Genomic DNA, 25357 nt, shown 5'->3' on the forward strand with positions numbered 1-25357 from the left:
AGGAACTCGAGCAACTCTGGGAACTCGAGCAACTCGGGGAAATGGAGAACTTGGGAACTCAAGGAACTCAGGCTGAAAGTCCACCATGAGGTCCAGGAACCTTCCAGAACCAGCAGCTTCTTCTTCTCTCGTATTTCTTTGTTATTGTTCTTGGAACCGATAAAGTTCCTGAGATCTTTTCTTATCTTTTCTTACAAATTCACAGCTTTCTTTATTCTAATCCTTCAAACCCGGTGCAGCAGATAAAGTCGTTAGAGTCTTCTACAATGTTCTCGTCGCTCTGACTCGGCGGTTTTTACCGTGCTGACTCAGCACTTTTACACCCGCTTTAGCTTCTTTAGCTTCTTTAGCTTCTTTAGCTTCTTTAGCTCCAACGTCATACAGATGAACCAGGATCTCCGAGTCTGAAAACCGGAACAAGGACCCCCTTAGTCCGGCCCCGAGTCCGTCGTCAAGTCCGGCCCCGAGTCCGGTCCCCGAGTCCGGGCCACTAAAACAGAACATTATTTACAGATTTTCTCGGATACTTGAGTCTTTGGACCTCCTGGTCCCGCGGTCTGGGGGTCTGCAGTCCGGTCCAGACCGGCCCTGGTAGTCCAGACCGGTCCCGGCGGTCCCGGTCCTACACGTGCGAGACCTTCTGCGTGTCACGGGCCTGGTAGTCCAGACCGGTCCCGGTAGTCCAGACCGGTCCCAGACCGGTCCCGGTACCCCAGACCGGTCCCGGTACCCCAGGTCCTACACGTGCGAGACCTTCTGCGTGTCGCGGGCCTGCCGGATGCTGTACAGCCACTTGATGACGCGGGCATTCCTCTCTACGGCCGAGATGCCGTAGGGCACGCGCTCGCCGGCGTCCTCGTCCTCGTCCTCCGCCTCGTCGCCGTCCGAGACGCCGTCGTTGGACGAGCGGCGCGAGCGCTCGCAGTCGGACGACACCATGGAGGCCGAGCGGAAGTTGAGGCTGACGATGTCGGAGTTGGCGCGGGCGAAGCTCTCGGGCCCGACGGCCTCCAGCTCCTCGGGGTCCAGGCCGCAATAGTTGAAGAACCGCTCCACGTCGGCGCCGGCGCGCGCGTAGCGGTCCGACAGGTCCGACTTGGAGCGGTGCAGCGAGGAGCGCCGGGCGGCGCCGGGGCCCGGGTCGGACTCCGGGGGGTCGGCCGGGTCGCAGGGCAGGGACTGGGGGGCGTCGGGCCGGGCCGGCGGCAGCGACAGCGCCGGGGGCGGCAGGCCGGCCGGGTTGGGCTTGGGGGGCAGCGGCGGCGCCGAGGAGCTGCTGGACCGGGCCGAGCGCAGCGGCCGGCCGTTGCAGAGCCGCAGCAGGTCGCAGGACGAGTGCGAGCTGAGCAGCGGCGGCAGCGGCGACGGGGAGTCCAGGACCCGGTCCAGGGCCCCGCCCTCGCGGACCCGCCGGCTCAGGTTCAGGTTCAGGGGCGCCGGGCTGCGCCGCCCCCCCCCGGCAGCCGGCGGCACCTTCAGGGAGCGGGAGAAGGACCGGAGGGAGTGGGAGGTGCTGGGACTCGGGGCCGAGTCCGCCGGCGTCTCGTTGAGAGTCAAGGTGGACCGGTAGGTCAGCGGAGTCCTGGAGACACAGACATATACACATACGCTGCTGAGAACGTTGAGTTATTCACCGACTATCGACCAACGACTGGAGAGACAGATACGCTGCTGAGAACACGCTGAGATACTCATTCTAATGACTATCAACAAACGAAGATCAACCAACGACTAATGACTATCGACCAACGACTGGAGACACAGACACGCTGCTGAGAACACTGGTCATTACACCACACACACACATACCGCTGAGTCATTCCAAACAGACAAACATACGCCGCTGAGAACAACGACTAATGACTATCGACTAATGACTAATGACTATCGACCAACGACTAATGACTAATGACTATCGACCAACGACTAATGACTAATGACTATCGACCAACGACTAATGACTATCAACCAACGACTAATGACTATCAACCAACGACTAATGACTATCGACCAACGACTAATGACTATCGACCAACGACTAATGACTATCAACCAACGACTAATGACTATCGACTAATGACTAATGACTATCAACCAACGACTAATGACTATCAACCAACGACTAATGACTATCGACTAATGACTAATGACTATCGACCAACGACTAATGACTATCAACCAACGACTAATGACTAATAACTATCGACCAACGACTAATGACTATCGACCAACGACTAATGACTATCGACCAACGACTAATGACTATCGAGCAACGACTAATGACTATCAACCAACGACTAATGACTAATGACTATCAACCAACGACTAATGACTATTGACCAACGACTAATGACTATCGACCAACGACTAATGACTAATGACTATCGACCAACGACTAATGACTAATGACTATCGACCAACGACTAATGACTATTGACTATCGACCAACGACTAATGACTATCAACCAACGACTAATGACTATCAACCAACGACTAATGACTATCGACCAACGACTAATGACTATCAACCAACGACTAATGACTAATAACTATCGACCAACGACTAATGACTATCGACCAACGACTAATGACTATCGACCAACGACTAATGACTATCGAGCAACGACTAATGACTATCAACCAACGACTAATGACTAATGACTATCAACCAACGACTAATGACTATTGACCAACGACTAATGACTATCGACCAACGACTAATGACTATCAACCAACGACTAATGACTATCGACCAACGACTAATGACTATCGACCAACGACTAATGACTATCGACCAACGACTAATGACTATCGACCAACGACTAATGACTATCGACCAACGACTAATGACTATCGACCAACGACTAATGACTATCGACCAACGACTAATGACTATCAACCAACGACTAATGACTATCAACCAACGACTAATGACTAATGACTATCAACCAACGACTAATGACTATTGACCAACGACTAATGACTATCGACCAACGACTAATGACTATCAACCAACGACTAATGACTATCAACCAACGACTAATGACTATCAACCAACGACTAATGACTATTGACCAACGACTAATGACTATCAACCAACGACTAATGACTATCGACCAACGACTAATGACTATCAACCAACGACTAATGACTATCGACCAACGACTAATGACTATCAACCAACGACTAATGACTATCAACCAACGACTAATGACTATCGACCAACGACTAATGACTATCGACCAACGACTAATGACTATCGACCAACGACTAATGACTATTAACCAACGACTAATGACTATCGACCAACGACTAATGACTATCAACCAACGACTAATGACTATCGACCAACGACTAATGACTATCGACCAACGACTAATGACTATCGACCAACGACTAATGACTATCGACCAACGACTAATGACTATCAACCAACGACTAATGACTATCGACTAACGACTAATGACTATCGACCAACGACTATTGACTATCGACCAACGACTAATGACTATCAACCAACGACGATCGACCAACGACTAATGACTATCGACCAACGACTAATGACTATCGACCAACGACTAATGACTATCCACCAACGACTAATGACTATCGACCAACGACTAATGACTATCGACCAACGACTAATGACTATCAACCAACGACTAATGACTATCGACCAACGACTAATGACTATCAACCAACGACGATCGACCAACGACTAATGACTATCGACCAACGACTAATGACTATCGACCAACGACTAATGACTATCGACCAACGACTAATGACTATCCACCAACGACTAATGACTATCGACCAACGACTAATGACTATCGACCAACGACTAATGACTATCAACCAACGACTAATGACTATTAACCAACGACTAATGACTATCGACCAACGACTAATGACTATCCACCAACGACTAATGACTATCGACCAACGACTAATGACTATCGACCAACGACTAATGACTATCGACCAACGACTAATGACTATCGACCAACGACTAATGACTATCCACCAACGACTAATGACTATCGACCAACGACTAATGACTATCAACCAACGACTAATGACTATCCACCAACGACTAATGACTATCAACCAACGACTAATGACTATGGACCAACGACTAATGACTATCCACCAACGACTAATGACTATCGACCAACGACTAATGACTATCGACCAACGACTAATGACTATCGACCAACAACTAATGACTATCAACCAACGACTAATGACTATGGACCAACGACTAATGACTATGGACCAACGACTAATGACTATGGACCAACGACTAATGACTATCAACCAACGACTAATGACTATCCACCAACGACTAATGACTATCCACCAACGACGATCGACCAACGACTAATGACTATCGACCAACGACTATTGACTATCGACCAACGACTAATGACTATCCACCAACGACGATCGACCAACGACTAATGACTATCAACCAACGACTAATGACTATCAACCAACGACTAATGACTATCCACCAACGACGATCGACCAACGACTAATGACTATCGACCAACGACTATTGACTATCGACCAACGACTAATGACTATCCACCAACGACGATCGACCAACGACTAATGACTATCGACCAACGACTATTGACTATCGACCAACGACTAATGACTATCAACCAACGACGATCGACCAACGACTAATGACTATCCACCAACGACTAATGACTATCGACCAACGACTAATGACTATCGACCAACGACTAATGACTATCCACCAACGACGATCGACCAACGACTAATGACTATCGACCAACGACTAATGACTATCCACCAACGACGATCGACCAACGACTAATGACTATCGACCAACGACTATTGACTATCGACCAACGACTAATGACTATCGACCAACGACTAATGACTATCGACCAACGACTAATGACTATTAACCAACGACTATCGACCAACGACTAATGACTATCGACCAACGACTAATGACTATCGACCAACGACTAATGACTATCGACCAACGACTAATGACTATCAACCAACGACTAATGACTATCGACTAACGACTAATGACTATCGACTAACGACTATCAACCAACGACGATCGACCAACGACTAATGACTATCGACCAACGACTAATGACTATCAACCAACGACTAATGACTATCGACCAACGACTAATGACTATCGACCAACGACTAATGACTATCGACTAACGACTATCAACCAACGACGATCGACCAACGACTAATGACTATCGACCAACGACTAATGACTATCAACCAACGACTAATGACTATCGACCAACGACTAATGACTATCAACCAACGACTAATGACTATCGACTAACGACTAATGACTAATGACTATCAACCAACGACTAATGACTATCGACTAACGACTAATGACTAACGACTAACGACTAATGACTAATGACTATCAACCAACGACTAATGACTATCAACCAACGACTAATGACTATCGACCAACGACTAATGACTAACGACTAACGACTAATGACTAATGACTATCAACCAACGACTAATGACTATCAACCAACGATTAATGACTAATGACTATCAACCAACGACTAATGACTAATGACCAACGACTAATGACTATCGACCAACGACTAATGACTATCGACCAACGACTAATGACTATCGACCAACGACTAATGACTATCGACCAACGATTAATGACTATCGACCAACGACTAATGACTATCAACCAACGACTAATGACTATCAACCAAGGACTAATGACTATCAACCAACGACTATCGACCAACGACTAATGACTATCGACCAACGACTAATGACTATCGACCAACGACTAATGACTATCGACCAACGACTAATGACTATCAACCAACGACTATCAACCAACGACTAATGACTAATGACTATCAACCAACGACTAATGACTATCAACCAACGATTAATGACTATCGACCAACGACTAATGACTATCGACCAACGACTAATGACTATCGACCAACGATTAATGACTATCGACCAACGACTAATGACTATCAACCAACGACTAATGACTATCAACCAAGGACTAATGACTATCAACCAACGACTATCGACCAACGACTAATGACTATCGACCAACGACTAATGACTATCGACCAACGACTAATGACTATCGACCAACGACTAATGACTATCAACCAACGACTATCAACCAACGACTAATGACTATCGACTAACGACTAATGACTATCGACCAACGACTATTGACTATCGACCAACGACTAACGACTATCAACCAACGACGATCGACCAACGACTAATGACTATCGACCAACGACTAATGACTATCAACCAACGACTAATGACTATCGACCAACGACTAATGACTATCAACCAACGACTAATGACTATCGACTAACGACTAATGACTAATGACTATCAACCAACGACTAATGACTATCGACTAACGACTAATGACTAACGACTATCAACCAACGACTAATGACTATCAACCAACGACTAATGACTAACGACTATCAACCAACGATTAATGACTAATGACTATCAACCAACGACTAATGACTAATGACCAACGACTAATGACTATCGACCAACGACTAATGACTATCGACCAACGACTAATGACTATTGACCAACGACTAATGACTATCAACCAACGACTAATGACTATCGACCAACGACTAATGACTATTAACCAACGACTAATGACTATCAACCAACGACTATCGACCAACGACTAATGACTATCAACCAACGACTAATGACTAATGACCAACGACTAATGACTATCGACCAACGACTAATGACTATCGACCAACGACTAATGACTATCGACCAACGACTAATGACTATCGACCAACGACTAATGACTATCGACCAACGACTAATGACTATCAACCAACGACTAATGACTAATGACTATCAACCAACGACTAATGACTATCAACCAACGACTATCGACCAACGACTAATGACTATCGACCAACGACTAATGACTATCGACCAACGACTAATGACTATCGACCAACGACTAATGACTATCAACCAACGACTAATGACTATTAACCAACGACTAATGACTATCAACCAACGACTATCAACCAACGACTAATGACTAATGACTATCAACCAACGACTAATGACTAATGACTATCAACCAACGACTATCGACCAACGACTAATGACTATCGACCAACGACTAATGACTATCGACCAACGACTAATGACTATCAACCAACGACTATCAACCAACGACTAATGACTAATGACTATCAACCAACGACTAATGACTAATGACTATCAACCAACGACTAATGACTATCGACTAACGACTATCAACCAACGACTAATGACTATCAACCAACGACTAATGACTATCGACCAACGACTAATGACTATCGACCAACGACTAATGACTATCGACCAACGACTAATGACTATCGACCAACGACTAATGACTATCGACCAACGACTAATGACTAATGACTATCAACCAACGACTAATGACTATCGACTAATGACTATCGACCAACGACTAATGACTATCGACTAATGACTATCGACCAACGACTAATGACTAATGACTATCAACCAACGACTAATGACTATCGACTAACGACTATCAACCAACGACTAATGACTAATGACTAATGACTATCAACCAACGACTAATGACTATCGACCAACGACTAATGACTATCGACCAACGACTAATGACTATCGACCAACGACTAATGACTATCGACCAACGACTAATGACTATCAACCAACGACTATCAACCAACGACTAATGACTAATGACTATCAACCAACGACTAATGACTATCGACCAACGACTAATGACTATCAACCAACGACTAATGACTATCGACCAACGACTAATGACTATCGACCAACGACTAATGACTATCGACCAACGACTAATGACTATCAACCAACGACTAATGACTATCAACCAACGACTATCAACCAACGACTAATGACTAATGACTATCAACCAACGACTAATGACTAACGACTATCAACCAACGACTAATGACTATCAACCAACGACTAATGACTATCGACCAACGACTAATGACTATCGACCAACGACTAATGACTATCAACCAACGACTAATGACTATCGACCAACGACTAATGACTAATGACTATCAACCAACGACTAATGACTATCGACCAACGACTAATGACTATCGACCAACGACTAATGACTAATGACTATCAACCAACGACTAATGACTATCGACTAATGACTATCGACCAACGACTAATGACTATCGACTAATGACTATCGACCAACGACTAATGACTAATGACTATCAACCAACGACTAATGACTATCGACTAACGACTATCAACCAACGACTAATGACTAATGACTAATGACTATCAACCAACGACTAATGACTATCGACCAACGACTAATGACTATCGACCAACGACTAATGACTATCGACCAACGACTAATGACTATCGACCAACGACTAATGACTATTGACCAACGACTAATGACTATCAACCAACGACTAATGACTATCGACCAACGACTAATGACTATCGACCAACGACTAATGACTATCGACCAACGACTAATGACTATCGACCAACGACTAATGACTATTGACCAACGACTAATGACTATCAACCAACGACTAATGACTATCGACCAACGACTAATGACTAATGACTATCAACCAACGACTAATGACTATCGACCAACGACTAATGACTATCGACCAACGACTAATGACTATCGACCAACGACTAATGACTATCGACTAACGACTATCAACCAACGACTAATGACTAATGACTAATGACTATCAACCAACGACTAATGACTATCGACCAACGACTAATGACTATCGACCAACGACTAATGACTATCGACCAACGACTAATGACTATCGACCAACGACTAATGACTATCGACCAACGACTAATGACTATCGACTAATGACTATCGACCAACGACTAATGACTATCGACCAACGACTAATGACTATCGACCAACGACTAATGACTAATGACTAATGACTATCAACCAACGACTAATGACTATCGACCAACGACTAATGACTATCGACTAATGACTATCGACCAACGACTAATGACTATCGACTAATGACTATCGACCAACGACTAATGACTATCAACCAACGACTAATGACTATCAACCAACGACTAATGACTATCGACCAATGACAAACAACTATCGACCAACGACTAATGACTATCGACCAACGATTAATGACTATCGACCAACGACTAATGACTATCGACCAACGACTAATGACTATCGACTAATGACTATCGACCAACGACTAATGACTATCGACCAACGACTAATGACTATCGACCAACGACTAATGACTATCGACTAATGACTATCGACCAACGACTAATGACTATCAACCAACGACTAATGACTATCGACCAACGATTAATGACTATCGACCAACGACTAATGACTATCGACTAATGACTATCGACCAACGACTAATGACTATCGACCAACGACTAATGACTATCGACTAATGACTAATGACTATCGACCAACGATTAATGACTATCGACCAACGACTAATGACTATCGACTAATGACTATCGACCAACGACTAATGACTATCGACCAACGACTAATGACTATCGACCAACGACTAATGACTATCGACCAACGACTAATGACTATCGACCAACGACTAATGACTATCGACCAACGACTAATGACTATCGACCAACGACTAATGACTATCGACCAACGACTAATGACTATCAACCAACGACTAATGACTATCAACCAACGACTAATGACTATTGACCAACGACTAATGACTATCGACCAACGACTAATGACTATTGACCAACGACTAATGACTATCAACCAACGACTAATGACTATCGACCAACGACTAATGACTATCAACCAACGACTAATGACTATCAACCAACGACTAATGACTATTGACCAACGACTAATGACTATCGACCAACGACTAATGACTATCAACCAACGACTAATGACTATCGACCAACGACTAATGACTATCGACCAACGACTAATGACTATCGACCAACGACTAATGACTATTAACCAACGACTAATGACTATCGACCAACGACTAATGACTATCAACCAACGACTAATGACTATCGACCAACGACTAATGACTATCGACCAACGACTAATGACTATCGACCAACGACTAATGACTATCGACCAACGACTAATGACTATCAACCAACGACTAATGACTATCGACTAACGACTAATGACTATCGACCAACGACTATTGACTATCGACCAACGACTAATGACTATCAACCAACGACGATCGACCAACGACTAATGACTATCGACCAACGACTAATGACTATCGACCAACGACTAATGACTATCCACCAACGACTAATGACTATCGACCAACGACTAATGACTATCGACCAACGACTAATGACTATCAACCAACGACTAATGACTATCGACCAACGACTAATGACTATCAACCAACGACGATCGACCAACGACTAATGACTATCGACCAACGACTAATGACTATCGACCAACGACTAATGACTATCGACCAACGACTAATGACTATCCACCAACGACTAATGACTATCGACCAACGACTAATGACTATCGACCAACGACTAATGACTATCAACCAACGACTAATGACTATTAACCAACGACTAATGACTATCGACCAACGACTAATGACTATCCACCAACGACTAATGACTATCGACCAACGACTAATGACTATCGACCAACGACTAATGACTATCGACCAACGACTAATGACTATCGACCAACGACTAATGACTATCCACCAACGACTAATGACTATCGACCAACGACTAATGACTATCAACCAACGACTAATGACTATCCACCAACGACTAATGACTATCAACCAACGACTAATGACTATGGACCAACGACTAATGACTATCCACCAACGACTAATGACTATCGACCAACGACTAATGACTATCGACCAACGACTAATGACTATCGACCAACAACTAATGACTATCAACCAACGACTAATGACTATGGACCAACGACTAATGACTATGGACCAACGACTAATGACTATCAACCAACGACTAATGACTATCCACCAACGACTAATGACTATCCACCAACGACGATCGACCAACGACTAATGACTATCGACCAACGACTAATGACTATCCACCAACGACGATCGACCAACGACTAATGACTATCGACCAACGACTATTGACTATCGACCAACGACTAATGACTATCCACCAACGACGATCGACCAACGACTAATGACTATCGACCAACGACTATTGACTATCGACCAACGACTAATGACTATCAACCAACGACGATCGACCAACGACTAATGACTATCGACCAACGACTATTGACTATCGACCAACGACTAATGACTATCCACCAACGACGATCGACCAACGACTAATGACTATCGACCAACGACTATTGACTATCGACCAACGACTAATGACTATCGACCAACGACTAATGACTATCGACCAACGACTAATGACTATTAACCAACGACTATCGACCAACGACTAATGACTATCGACCAACGACTAATGACTATCGACCAACGACTAATGACTATCCACCAACGACTAATGACTATCGACCAACGACTAATGACTATCGACCAACGACTAATGACTATCCACCAACGACTAATGACTATCGACCAACGACTAATGACTATCGACCAACGACTAATGACTATCGACCAACGACTAATGACTATCAACCAACGACTAATGACTAATGACTATCGACTAACGACTAATGACTATCGACTAACGACTATCAACCAACGACGATCGACCAACGACTAATGACTATCGACCAACGACTAATGACTATCAACCAACGACTAATGACTATCGACCAACGACTAATGACTATCGACCAACGACTAATGACTATCGACTAACGACTATCAACCAACGACGATCGACCAACGACTAATGACTATCAACCAACGACTAATGACTATCGACCAACGACTAATGACTATCAACCAACGACTAATGACTATCGACTAACGACTAATGACTAATGACTATCAACCAACGACTAATGACTATCGACTAACGACTAATGACTAACGACTAACGACTAATGACTAATGACTATCAACCAACGACTAATGACTATCAACCAACGACTAATGACTAACGACTAACGACTAATGACTAATGACTATCAACCAACGACTAATGACTATCAACCAACGATTAATGACTAATGACTATCAACCAACGACTAATGACTAATGACCAACGACTAATGACTATCGACCAACGACTAATGACTATCAACCAACGACTAATGACTATCGACCAACGATTAATGACTATCGACCAACGACTAATGACTATCAACCAACGACTAATGACTATCAACCAACGACTAATGACTATCAACCAACGACTATCGACCAACGACTAATGACTATCGACCAACGACTAATGACTATCGACCAACGACTAATGACTATCAACCAACGACTATCAACCAACGACTAATGACTAATGACTATCAACCAACGACTAATGACTATCGACCAACGACTAATGACTATCGACCAACGACTAATGACTATCGACCAACGACTAATGACTATCAACCAACGACTATCAACCAACGACTAATGACTAATGACTATCGACCAACGACTAATGACTATCGACCAACGACTAATGACTATCGACCAACGACTAATGACTATCAACCAACGACTATCAACCAACGACTAATGACTAATGACTATCAACCAACGACTAATGACTATCAACCAACGATTAATGACTATCGACCAACGACTAATGACTATCGACCAACGACTAATGACTATCGACCAACGATTAATGACTATCGACCAACGACTAATGACTATCAACCAACGACTAATGACTATCAACCAAGGACTAATGACTATCAACCAACGACTATCGACCAACGACTAATGACTATCGACCAACGACTAATGACTATCGACCAACGACTAATGACTATCGACCAACGACTAATGACTATCAACCAACGACTATCAACCAACGACTAATGACTATCGACTAACGACTAATGACTATCGACCAACGACTATTGACTATCGACCAACGACTAACGACTATCAACCAACGACGATCGACCAACGACTAATGACTATCGACCAACGACTAATGACTATCAACCAACGACTAATGACTATCGACCAACGACTAATGACTATCAACCAACGACTAATGACTATCGACTAACGACTAATGACTAATGACTATCAACCAACGACTAATGACTATCGACTAACGACTAATGACTAACGACTATCAACCAACGACTAATGACTATCAACCAACGACTAATGACTAACGACTATCAACCAACGATTAATGACTAATGACTATCAACCAACGACTAATGACTAATGACCAACGACTAATGACTATCGACCAACGACTAATGACTATCGACCAACGACTAATGACTATTGACCAACGACTAATGACTATCAACCAACGACTAATGACTATCGACCAACGACTAATGACTATTAACCAACGACTAATGACTATCAACCAACGACTATCGACCAACGACTAATGACTATCAACCAACGACTAATGACTAATGACCAACGACTAATGACTATCGACCAACGACTAATGACTATCGACCAACGACTAATGACTATCGACCAACGACTAATGACTATCGACCAACGACTAATGACTATCGACCAACGACTAATGACTATCAACCAACGACTAATGACTAATGACTATCAACCAACGACTAATGACTATCAACCAACGACTATCGACCAACGACTAATGACTATCGACCAACGACTAATGACTATCGACCAACGACTAATGACTATCGACCAACGACTAATGACTATCAACCAACGACTATCGACCAACGACTAATGACTATCGACCAACGACTAATGACTATCGACCAACGACTAATGACTATCAACCAACGACTATCAACCAACGACTAATGACTAATGACTATCAACCAACGACTAATGACTAATGACTATCAACCAACGACTAATGACTATCGACTAACGACTATCAACCAACGACTAATGACTATCAACCAACGACTAATGACTATCGACCAACGACTAATGACTATCGACCAACGACTAATGACTATCGACCAACGACTAATGACTATCGACCAACGACTAATGACTATCGACCAACGACTAATGACTAATGACTATCAACCAACGACTAATGACTATCGACTAATGACTATCGACCAACGACTAATGACTATCGACTAATGACTATCGACCAACGACTAATGACTATCAACCAACGACTAATGACTATCGACTAACGACTATCAACCAACGACTAATGACTAATGACTAATGACTATCAACCAACGACTAATGACTATCGACCAACGACTAATGACTATCGACCAACGACTAATGACTATCGACCAACGACTAATGACTATCGACCAACGACTAATGACTATCAACCAACGACTATCAACCAACGACTAATGACTAATGACTATCAACCAACGACTAATGACTAATGACTATCAACCAACGACTAATGACTATCGACTAACGACTATCAACCAACGACTAATGACTATCGACTAACGACTATCAACCAACGACTAATGACTATCGACTAACGACTATCAACCAACGACTAATGACTATCGACCAACGACTAATGACTATCGACCAACGACTAATGACTACCGACCAACGACTAATGACTATCGACCAACGACTAATGACTAATGACTAATGACTATCGACCAACGACTAATGACTATCGACTAATGACTATCGACCAACGACTAATGACTAATGACTATCAACCAACGACTAATGACTATCGACTAACGACTATCAACCAACGACTAATGACTAATGACTAATGACTATCAACCAACGACTAATGACTATCGACCAACGACTAATGACTATCGACCAACGACTAATGACTATCGACCAACGACTAATGACTATCGACCAACGACTAATGACTATTGACCAACGACTAATGACTATCAACCAACGACTAATGACTATCGACCAACGACTAATGACTATCGACCAACGACTAATGACTATCGACCAACGACTAATGACTATCGACCAACGACTAATGACTATCGACCAACGACTAATGACTATCGACCAACGACTAATGACTATCAACCAACGACTAATGACTATCGACCAACGACTAATGACTAATGACTATCAACCAACGACTAATGACTATCGACCAACGACTAATGACTATCGACCAACGACTAATGACTATCGACCAACGACTAATGACTATCGACCAACGACTAATGACTATCGACTAACGACTATCAACCAACGACTAATGACTAATGACTAATGACTATCAACCAACGACTAATGACTATCGACCAACGACTAATGACTATCGACCAACGACTAATGACTATCGACCAACGACTAATGACTATCGACCAACGACTAATGACTATCGACCAACGACTAATGACTATCGACTAATGACTATCGACCAACGACTAATGACTATCGACCAACGACTAATGACTATCGACCAACGACTAATGACTATCGACCAACGACTAATGACTAATGACTAATGACTATCAACCAACGACTAATGACTATCGACCAACGACTAATGACTATCGACTAATGACTATCGACCAACGACTAATGACTATCGACTAATGACTATCAACCAACGACTAATGACTATCAACCAACGACTAATGACTATCAACCAACGACTAATGACTATCGACCAACGACTAATGACTATCGACTAATGACTATCGACCAACGACTAATGACTATCAACCAACGACTAATGACTATCAACCAACGACTAATGACTATCGACCAATGACAAACAACTATCGACCAACGACTAATGACTATCGACCAACGATTAATGACTATCGACCAACGACTAATGACTATCGACCAACGACTAATGACTATCGACTAATGACTATCGACCAACGACTAATGACTATCGACCAACGACTAATGACTATCGACCAACGACTAATGACTATCGACTAATGACTATCGACCAACGACTAATGACTATCAACCAACGACTAATGACTATCGACCAACGATTAATGACTATCGACCAACGACTAATGACTATCGACTAATGACTATCGACCAACGACTAATGACTATCGACCAACGACTAATGACTATCGACCAACGACTAATGACTATCGACCAACGACTAATGACTATCGACCAACGATTAATGACTATCGACCAACGACTAATGACTATCGACTAATGACTATCGACCAACGACTAATGACTATCGACCAACGACTAATGACTATCGACCAACGACTAATGACTATCGACCAACGACTAATGACTATCGACCAACGACTAATGACTATCGACCAACGACTAATGACTATCGACCAACGACTAATGACTATCCACCAACGACTAATGACTATCGACCAACGACTAATGACTATCGACTAATGACTATCGACCAACGACTAATGACTAATGACTATCAACCAACGACTAATGACTATCGACTAACGACTATCAACCAACGACTAATGACTAATGACTAATGACTATCAACCAACGACTAATGACTATCGACCAACGACTAATGACTATCGACCAACGACTAATGACTATCGACCAACGACTAATGACTATCGACCAACGACTAATGACTATTGACCAACGACTAATGACTATCAACCAACGACTAATGACTATCGACCAACGACTAATGACTATCGACCAACGACTAATGACTATCGACCAACGACTAATGACTATCGACCAACGACTAATGACTATCGACCAACGACTAATGACTATCGACCAACGACTAATGACTATCAACCAACGACTAATGACTATCGACCAACGACTAATGACTAATGACTATCAACCAACGACTAATGACTATCGACCAACGACTAATGACTATCGACCAACGACTAATGACTATCGACCAACGACTAATGACTATCGACCAACGACTAATGACTATCGACCAACGACTAATGACTATCGACCAACGACTAATGACTATCAACCAACGACTAATGACTATCAACCAAGGACTAATGACTATCGACCAACGACTAATGACTATCAACCAACGACTAATGACTATCAACCAAGGACTAATGACTATCAACCAACGACTAATGACTATCGACCAACGACTAATCATTAACCACTAACGACTACTGACTATCGACCAACGACTATCGACCAACGACTAGTCATTAACCGCTAACGACTAGCCACGAACGAGTTCTCTGAGTCCTGACTATCTCATCGGAGGAAAACTGGATTCATACTTTAATTCTCATTCAGACATGAAAACAGGAAGTGGTTTTACCCAGACGGCATCCAGCTGCGCGGTGATGACCTCTTGGCCCCCCCAGCCGGTCCCTCGGGTCCTGGTCCTGGTCCCGGGGACGAGCTGCAGTTCAGCAGGTTCTTCAGCATCTCCAGGTTCAGGTTCTCGCGTTTGCCGCCGCTGGTCGTCGCGCACGTGTCCGACTTGGCGTTGTTATTGGACGCCTTGAAGGAGACTCCGCCCCCGGAGGCCCGTTTGGCCAGCAGGGGGAGGGGCTTGGCCAGCAGGGGGAGGGGCTTGGCCAGCAGGGGGAGGGGCTTGGCCAGCAGGGGGAGGGGCTTGGCCAGCACCGGCGGCTTGACGGGCTCCTGCTTGGCGTTGATCACCTCCTGGCTCTTCACGTACTTGGCCTTGTCGGCCTCCAGGCGCTCCACAGCGCTGAGACGCTTCGGGTTCGGGTCCACCTGGAACCAGAACCGGGATTAGACCTGGAACCAGAACCTGGAACCAGAACCTGGAACCAGAACCTGAATTAGTCCTGGAACCAGAACCTGGATTAGACCTGGAACCAGAACCTGGATTAGACCTGGAACCAGAACCTGGATTAGTCCTGGAACCAGAACCTGGATTAGTCCTGGAACCAGAACCTGGATTAGACCTGGAACCAGAACCTGGAACCAGAACCTGAATTAGACCTGGAACCAGAACCTGGATTAGACCTGGAACCAGAACCTGGAACCAGAACCTGAATTAGACCTGGAACCAGAACCTGGATTAGTCCTGGAACCAGAATCTGGATTAGTCCTGGAACCAGAACCTGGATTAGTCCTGGAACCAGAACCTGGATTAGTCCTGGAACCAGAACCTGGAACCAGAACCTGAATTAGACCTGGAACCAGAGACTGAAGGCAGGCGGAAAATTACTGAGTCTGTCTGTTTTTCAATATAATTGTTGATTCTATAATCTGACCTTGACAGGGCGGTTTGGCCGATCACTCTGGTCACAATCTCCCTGGTGGAATGTACTGGTCACAATCTCCCTGGTAGAATGTAAACAAGTTGGCTCTGCCCCCACTAACCCTCCCCTCTCAGGAACATCTGTGGACCTGGATCAGAACTGACCGAGCCGTCTGATAACATCAAGGACATTGGCTGAGAGCAGCTCTGAGAGAAGTTCACGATTTATCACCTGGGGGCCCCTGGTTCCTACCTGTCTCCTGAAGTAGTCGGGGCCCCTGTGGGCCCCTGGGGGCCCCTGGTTCCTACCTGTCTCCTGAAGTAGTCGGGGCCCCTGGGGGCCCCTGGAGGCCCCTGGGGGCCCCTGGTTCCTACCTGTCTCCTGAAGTAGTCGGGGCCCCTGGGGGCCCCTGGAGGCCCCTGGGGGCCCCTGGTTCCTACCTGTCTCCTGAAGTAGTCGGGGCCCTTGTTGAGGATGCGCAGCGGCACGGCGGGGGCCCCAAAGGCGGCGGGGGGGCCGGGGCCCTTGCTGTCCTGCAGGGGCGGGGCCAGCGTCTCCGTCGGCATGGCAACCAGGCTCCTGGGGGGGCCGGCCGTGGTGGCAGCAGGGGGGGGGGTCGCAGGAGGGCGGGGCCACCGCGGGGCCCCCAGCGCATCAAGACCCTCGGTGGGGGTGGGCGGGGCCTCCTCAGCAGCTGGGCGGGGGCACCGCTCAGGCTCCGCCCCCGGGTTCTAAGCCCCGCCCCTGAATCAGGAGGACAGAGATGCCGGCGGGTCGATGCTGCTCATCTGGACCACCTGCGGGAGAGCAGATTTTACTGCCGGCGACTCACGGAGACGACGGCTGCCGTGTGCGTGTCTGTGTCTGTGTCTGGTGACGACACGGAGCTGCCGGCGACTCACGGAGACGACGGCTGCCGTGTGCGTGTCTGTGTACGTGTCTGGTGACGACACGGAGCTGCCTGCCTTTTCTGACGGTAAAAAGTTGTAAACAAACCTCTGTGAGAAACGTCTGGGTCTGGTGGGGGGACGGAACCAGTCCTGGTTCTGGTCCTGGTTCTGGTCCTGGTTCTGGTCCAGGTCCTGGTTCTGGTCCTGGTTCTGGTCCTGGTTCTGGTCCAGGTCCTGGTTCTGGTCCTGGTCCTGGTTCTGGTCCTGGTTCTGGTCCAGATGCTGCAGGTTGTCAGCAGGACTCACAGCTGCCAACAATAGAAGAAGAAGAATTAAAGCTGCAGCAGCGATCAACAGCGTGCAATTTACACCAATAAAAGTCAAGGACTCAAACCGAGTCCGATGACACCACCATGACTCTTTATGTCAAACCGTTCAAAAGTTATGGCAGAAAGTAGGAACTATCAAATATGGACCAATCAGATGAAGGGTGGGTGCTTTTTGGCGTCTAGCGTCGCCACGGTAACACTTTTGAAAGAGAAAAGTAATGCTCGTAGTCGCAGGATGTAGACGCACATTTTGATGTATAACACACCTGGGTGCACGTTACGGTTCGGGCCGTATTAATTCTCGAAGGAATGGCATATATTGCTCCAAAATTACGCGATTAATTCAGAATGTTCAAAATGGCCGACTTCCTGTTCGGTTTCGGCCATGGCGCCAAGAGACTTTTCTTTAAGTTGCGACATGATACAGGTGTGTACCGATTTTCGTTCATGTACGTCAAACCGTATTATGGGGCTTGAGGCGCAAAGTTTTTTCGGTCTGAACCAATCAGATGAAGGGTGGGCGCGCTTTTTGGCGTCTAGCGTCGCCACGGTAACGCTTTTGAAAGAGAAAAGTAATGCGTGTAGTCACAGGATGGAGACGCACATTTTGATGTATAACACACCTGGGTGCACGTTACGGTTCGGGCCGTATTAATTGCCGAAGGAATGGCATAAATTCCACCAAAATTACGCGATTAATTCAAAATGTGCGTCTCCATCCTGCGACAACGCGCATTACTTTTCTCTTTCAAAAGTGTTACCGTGGCGACGCTAGACGCCAAAAAGCGCCCACCCTTCATCTGATTGGTTCATATTTGATAGTTCCTACTTTCTGCCAGAACTTTTGAATAGTTTGGTATAAAGACTCGTGGTGGTTCATCGGACTCAGTTGAGTCCTTGACGTTTATTGGTGCAAATTGCACGCATGAGGGCCCGTTCACCCGTTCATCGCTGCTTGCAGCTTTAATTTATTTTTGTTATTGCACTATTCTGGACTTGTTTTAGTTTACTAGGGCTGCAACCTGTCGATTAATTGATGAATCGGATAAAAAAACTAAAAAATAGCATTAAATTCCAACCATTTATTTGAAAACAGAACTGACTTCAAATTCCCAGAGCAGATAATTCAGATAATTCAGATAATGTTCAGAAAGTTCACTAACAGGTTTCTCCTTGAACATCCTGAGCTTTTAAAGTATTGATTAAAAAAAAACCTAAATGGACTAGCACAGAAAACATCCATGTAGCAGGGCGAGTGCTACGGGCCCGACCGAAGGATGGAGAGGACACGGAGTTTCGTGCAGACCCTTTTATTTCAGCTTTTTCACCAACACCAGACACAGTGCACAAGCACAGCTTCCCTCAGCAGCTCCTCCGACCCAGCTGCAGTCTCTCAGTCCTCCTTATCAAGGCTGGCAGGGTGGAGAGGCTGACGGGACACACCTGTGTCCCGGCAGGGTGGAGAGGCTGATGGGACACACCTGTGTCCCGGCAGGGTGGAGAGGCTGATGGGACACACCTGTGTCCCGTCAGCCTGAGTGGCTGCAGCTACTCCACCCTGCCACAATACACATGTATGATTTACATCTGCCAAATATATCAAAATAAAGTGCACAAAACAGGTATACTTTGTTTAAAAGGGACCTGAGCCGTCAGAACAATAAATACATTATAAAAAATAAAGAAATTTATTTATATATAACAGGATTTGTTTGTTCTCTCACTGCCTTCACTCAAATAACTAAGATCTTACCAAGAAATGTTCTTATTTCTAACCTAAAAATGCCATTACACCTGATAACACACATCACTTAAAAGGTTAGGTGTTTTCCCTCGTGTTAACATTTAACTTTAATTTGTGTCAAGTAAATTTTAAGTTCTAGTTAAGTTTTAAGTTAAAGTCTTTATAAGGTTTTGAGTGTTGGAAGTGTTCAAAATAAAGACCTGCTGTATTAGAACATTAGACTCCAGCACTGCTTGTTTTATCCATGAACGACTACAAACTACCCAGTTAGCTTTATTACGTTTCTATTTTTCTGACATTTTCTGCCTTTTCTTTTAGTTAAAACTGTAGCGGGAACAGATGTTTAGAGGAACCTATGTATGTACCGGGTTAGAGGGGGAACATATAGGAGAACGGACCACAAGAATATAGAGTGGATTAAAAATAAAAGTTAAGCACTGAGTTACATGTGTCTCCGTCTGGGCCGTTGCAGACTACCTGAGCACATACATATATATATATATATATATATATATATATATATATATATATGCCTGAGCATGATGTTACTAAAACCAAACAAATCCTCCGCGTCTTTCTTCTTTTAACGTGCGCGGCGTCAGCGCGCTGTGCCGCATTAAATGCAGTCCGGGTGAAACAGCTGAACTTAAGCTCTGCGACTTAAAGAGCATATTGCAGGTTAGGGTTTTTTCAAAAATGATACCTGACCTTATGTGAAAATGACTATGCGAGAAGTTAATGTAGGATTTAATATGTTTTACAAGACATAAGGGCACGTATTCAGAGGAAAAAGTGGCTGATTTTAGCAAAGCTCCTACAAACGCTTTTTTTTCCGAACACCGCGTCATATGACGCAGCAGCAGGGAGACGTCTCCACTAAAGTACTATAGTATTAGTACTCGATGTAATGTGCATACAAATTATTTTATAAACGAAGGGGGGGAAATATTCGGTTTTAAAAATACCGGGCTAATTCGGATGCTTTTAATCAGAAAAAAGAGAAGATAATAAGCCTGTTTTCTGTTTAGAAAGTACAAACGTAGACAGATTACAAGTACTCACCCGTTTTTAAGGAGTTATTTTCGGAGTTTCTTTCAGGAGCACGGAGCAGGAGTGCTGTAGTGAATAAAGGCGGATTTATGGTTCCGCGTAAAAACGACGGCGTAGCCTACGGTGTAGGGTACGCGGTGCACGCAGCGTTCGGTGCGTCGCCGCGTAACCTACGCCGTAGGGCTGCGTTGGTGTAACGCGTACCCTACGCCGTAGGGCTGCGTTGGTGTAACACGTACCCTACGCCGTAGGGCTGCGTTGGTGTAACGCGTACCCTACGCCGTAGGGTCTGCGTTGGTGTAACACGTAACCTACGCCGTAGGGCTGCGTTGGTGTAACGCGTAACCTACGCCGTAGGGTCTGCGTTGGTGTAACGCATACCCTACGCCGTAGGGCTGCGTTGGTGTAACGCGTAACCTACGCCGTAGGGTCTGCGTTGGTGTAACACGTAACCTACGCCGTAGGGTCTGCGTTGGTGTAACACGTACCCTACGCCGTAGGGCTGCGTTGGTGTAACACGTAACCTACGCCGTAGGGTCTGCGTTGGTGTAACACGTAACCTACGCCGTAGGGTCTGCGTTGGTGTAACACGTAACCTACGCCGTAGGGCTGCGTTGGTGTAACACGTAACCTACGCCGTAGGGCTGCGTTGGTGTAACGCGTAACCTACGCCGTAGGGCTGCGTTGGTGTAACGCGTAACCTACGCCGTAGGGGCTGCGTTGGTGTAACGCGTAACCTACGCCGTAGGGGCTGCGTTGGTGTAACACGTACCCTACGCCGTAGGGTCTGTGTTGGTGTAACACGTAACCTACACCGTAGGGCTGCGTTGGTGCAACACGTACCCTACGCCGTAGGGTCTGTGTTGGTGTAACACGTACCCTACGCCGTAGGGTCTGTGTTGGTGTAACACGTACCCTACACCGTAGGGTCTGTGTTGGTGTAACACGTAACCTACACCGTAGGGCTGCGTTGGTGTAACACGTAACCTACGCCGTAGGGTCTGCGTTGGTGTAACACGTAACCTACGCCGTAGGGCTGCGTTGGTGTAACACGTAACCTACGCCGTAGGGTCTGCGTTGGTGTAACACGTAACCTACGCCGTAGGGTCTGCGTTGGTGTAACGCGTAACCTACGCCGTAGGGCTGCGTTGGTGTAACACGTACCCTACACCGTAGGGTCTGTGTTGGTGTAACACGTAACCTACGCCGTAGGGTCTGTGTTGGTGTAACGCGTAACCTACGCCGTAGGGTCTGCGTTGGTGTAACGCTGACCCTACGCCGTAGGGTCTGCGTTGGTGTAACGCGTAACCTACGCCGTAGGGTCTGCGTTGGTGTAACGCTGACCCATAAATCAGCCTTTTAAAAAGTGAGTTTCAGCTGTCAATCAAAAGAACGTGGGGGCCTAACGGGTTGGTAATTATAAGGCTGTGGCCCGTCATATTGGTGTGAATACACATTCACAACCTCTTCAGTGTCACAACTAACATTAAGATCCATTATTTTTCCTATTGTTGAATTCACCGCGCTCCCCAGTGTGACGTCACTTCCGGTTCAGCTTTTTCAGATGCGGAAGTAAAATACTCTCACAAAAACAACTCCGGAGGTCACTGTAGTTTATATTTATGCGTATTTCAATGAAAATTCAGTTCCTACATTATTTTCCTACACATTGATTCACAGGGGTCTCCAACCTGCAATCTGCTCTTTAAGGCTGATTTATGGTTCTGCGTTACACCAACGCAGAGCCTACGCCGTAGGGTACACCTTACCCTACGCCGTAGCCTACGGCATAGGGTACGCCGTAGCCTACGGCGTACCCTATGCCGTAGGCTACGGCATAGGCTACGGCATAGGGTACGGCGTAGCCTATGCCGTAGCCTACGGCGTCAATTTAACGCAGAACCATAAATCAGGCTAAAGTGAGTGACGTAATAATCGCGCGACACAACAAATCGATAATGGAATTCGTTGCCAACGCTTTTAATAATCGATTTTTATCGATTTTATTGATTCGTTGTTGCAGCCCTATAGTTTACAATTTCATGTTTTCACATTTAGAAGAAAAGAAACTTGGGATCATTTAGTTTTATTTCTCTTTTTTTCTTTTTAATTAATTGCCAAAAAGTATCTGATCGGGAAAAGTATCAGAAAAGTATCAGAAAAGTATCAGAAAAGTATCAGAAAAGTATCAGAAAAGTATCAGAAAAGTATCAGAAAAGTATCGGAGCCAAAACAAGTGATGGGATCAGGAAAAACCAGGATCAGCAGAAACTCAAACTCTAGTGATCGGGATCAAACCCAGACCATGAACCGGGACCAGAACCAGGACCTGGACCTGACCCAGGACCAGGACCAGGACCAGGACCAGCATCCTCCACCTCCCAGACCCAGACCCCCTCCTCCTCCTCCTCCTCCTCCTCTAACCTCCAGCTGATGTTCTTTTCCTCCATCCTTGTGTTTTCATCAACCACGTGTTTATAAAAGCGCGTGCACGCCAGCACCTCCTCGTCCACGCGCAGAATTCGCGTGCACGAGGAGGTGCTAACGTGCACGCGCACAAATCACGCAGAGAAGCAGCTGATCATGCACGCGCCTGCAGCTCATGCACGCGCCCGTGTCACGGATCCTGCGCGTGCACAACAACCAGGACCAGAACCAGAACCAGAACCAGACCCGGGTCCTGGTTCTGGTTCAGGTTCTGGTCCAGAACCAGAACCTGGACTCACCAGAACAAAGGAGCCGCCGCTCAGCTGTTCCGCTGCTCCGCTGCTCCGCTCCGCGCAGGCGCACTGGCCCCGGCCCCCGCAGGTGAACAGGTGAAGCGGAGATCAGGTGAGCGGGTCGGAACCGGACCGGTCCGGGTCCAGGACTGCAGGAGACGGTTCGGATCCCAGGGCTCGGTTCGGTCCTGCTGGGCCCGTCAGCATCCTGCAGCCGCTTCCGCCCCGGACTTTCACAATAA

The 25357-nt window shown here is 45.5% G+C and overlaps 1 protein-coding gene across 2 annotated transcripts; it reads right to left on the minus strand.

The window, feature by feature from the left end:
- Window positions 1–25340, minus strand: fam110b (family with sequence similarity 110 member B). 2 transcript variants are annotated; one of them, XM_061730910.1, is made up of 5 exons: window positions 25122–25340; window positions 19379–19580; window positions 18823–19179; window positions 17464–17888; window positions 1–1582 (listed from the first exon to the last, which is right to left on the minus strand). In XM_061730910.1, the coding sequence occupies exons 3-5, from the start codon at window positions 18946–18948 to the stop codon at window positions 739–741; spliced, it is 1395 nt and encodes a 464-aa protein (XP_061586894.1). In that variant the 5' UTR covers window positions 18949–19179; window positions 19379–19580; window positions 25122–25340; the 3' UTR covers window positions 1–738. The 2 variants fall into 2 exon arrangements, with proteins under 2 accessions (XP_061586894.1, XP_061586895.1); XM_061730911.1 differs by lacking the exon at window positions 19379–19580.
- Window positions 25341–25357: the final 17 nt, after the last annotated feature.

The sequence above is a fragment of the Cololabis saira genome, chromosome 10 (assembly GCF_033807715.1).
Source record: "Cololabis saira isolate AMF1-May2022 chromosome 10, fColSai1.1, whole genome shotgun sequence".
Lineage (NCBI taxonomy): Eukaryota > Metazoa > Chordata > Actinopteri > Beloniformes > Belonidae > Cololabis > Cololabis saira.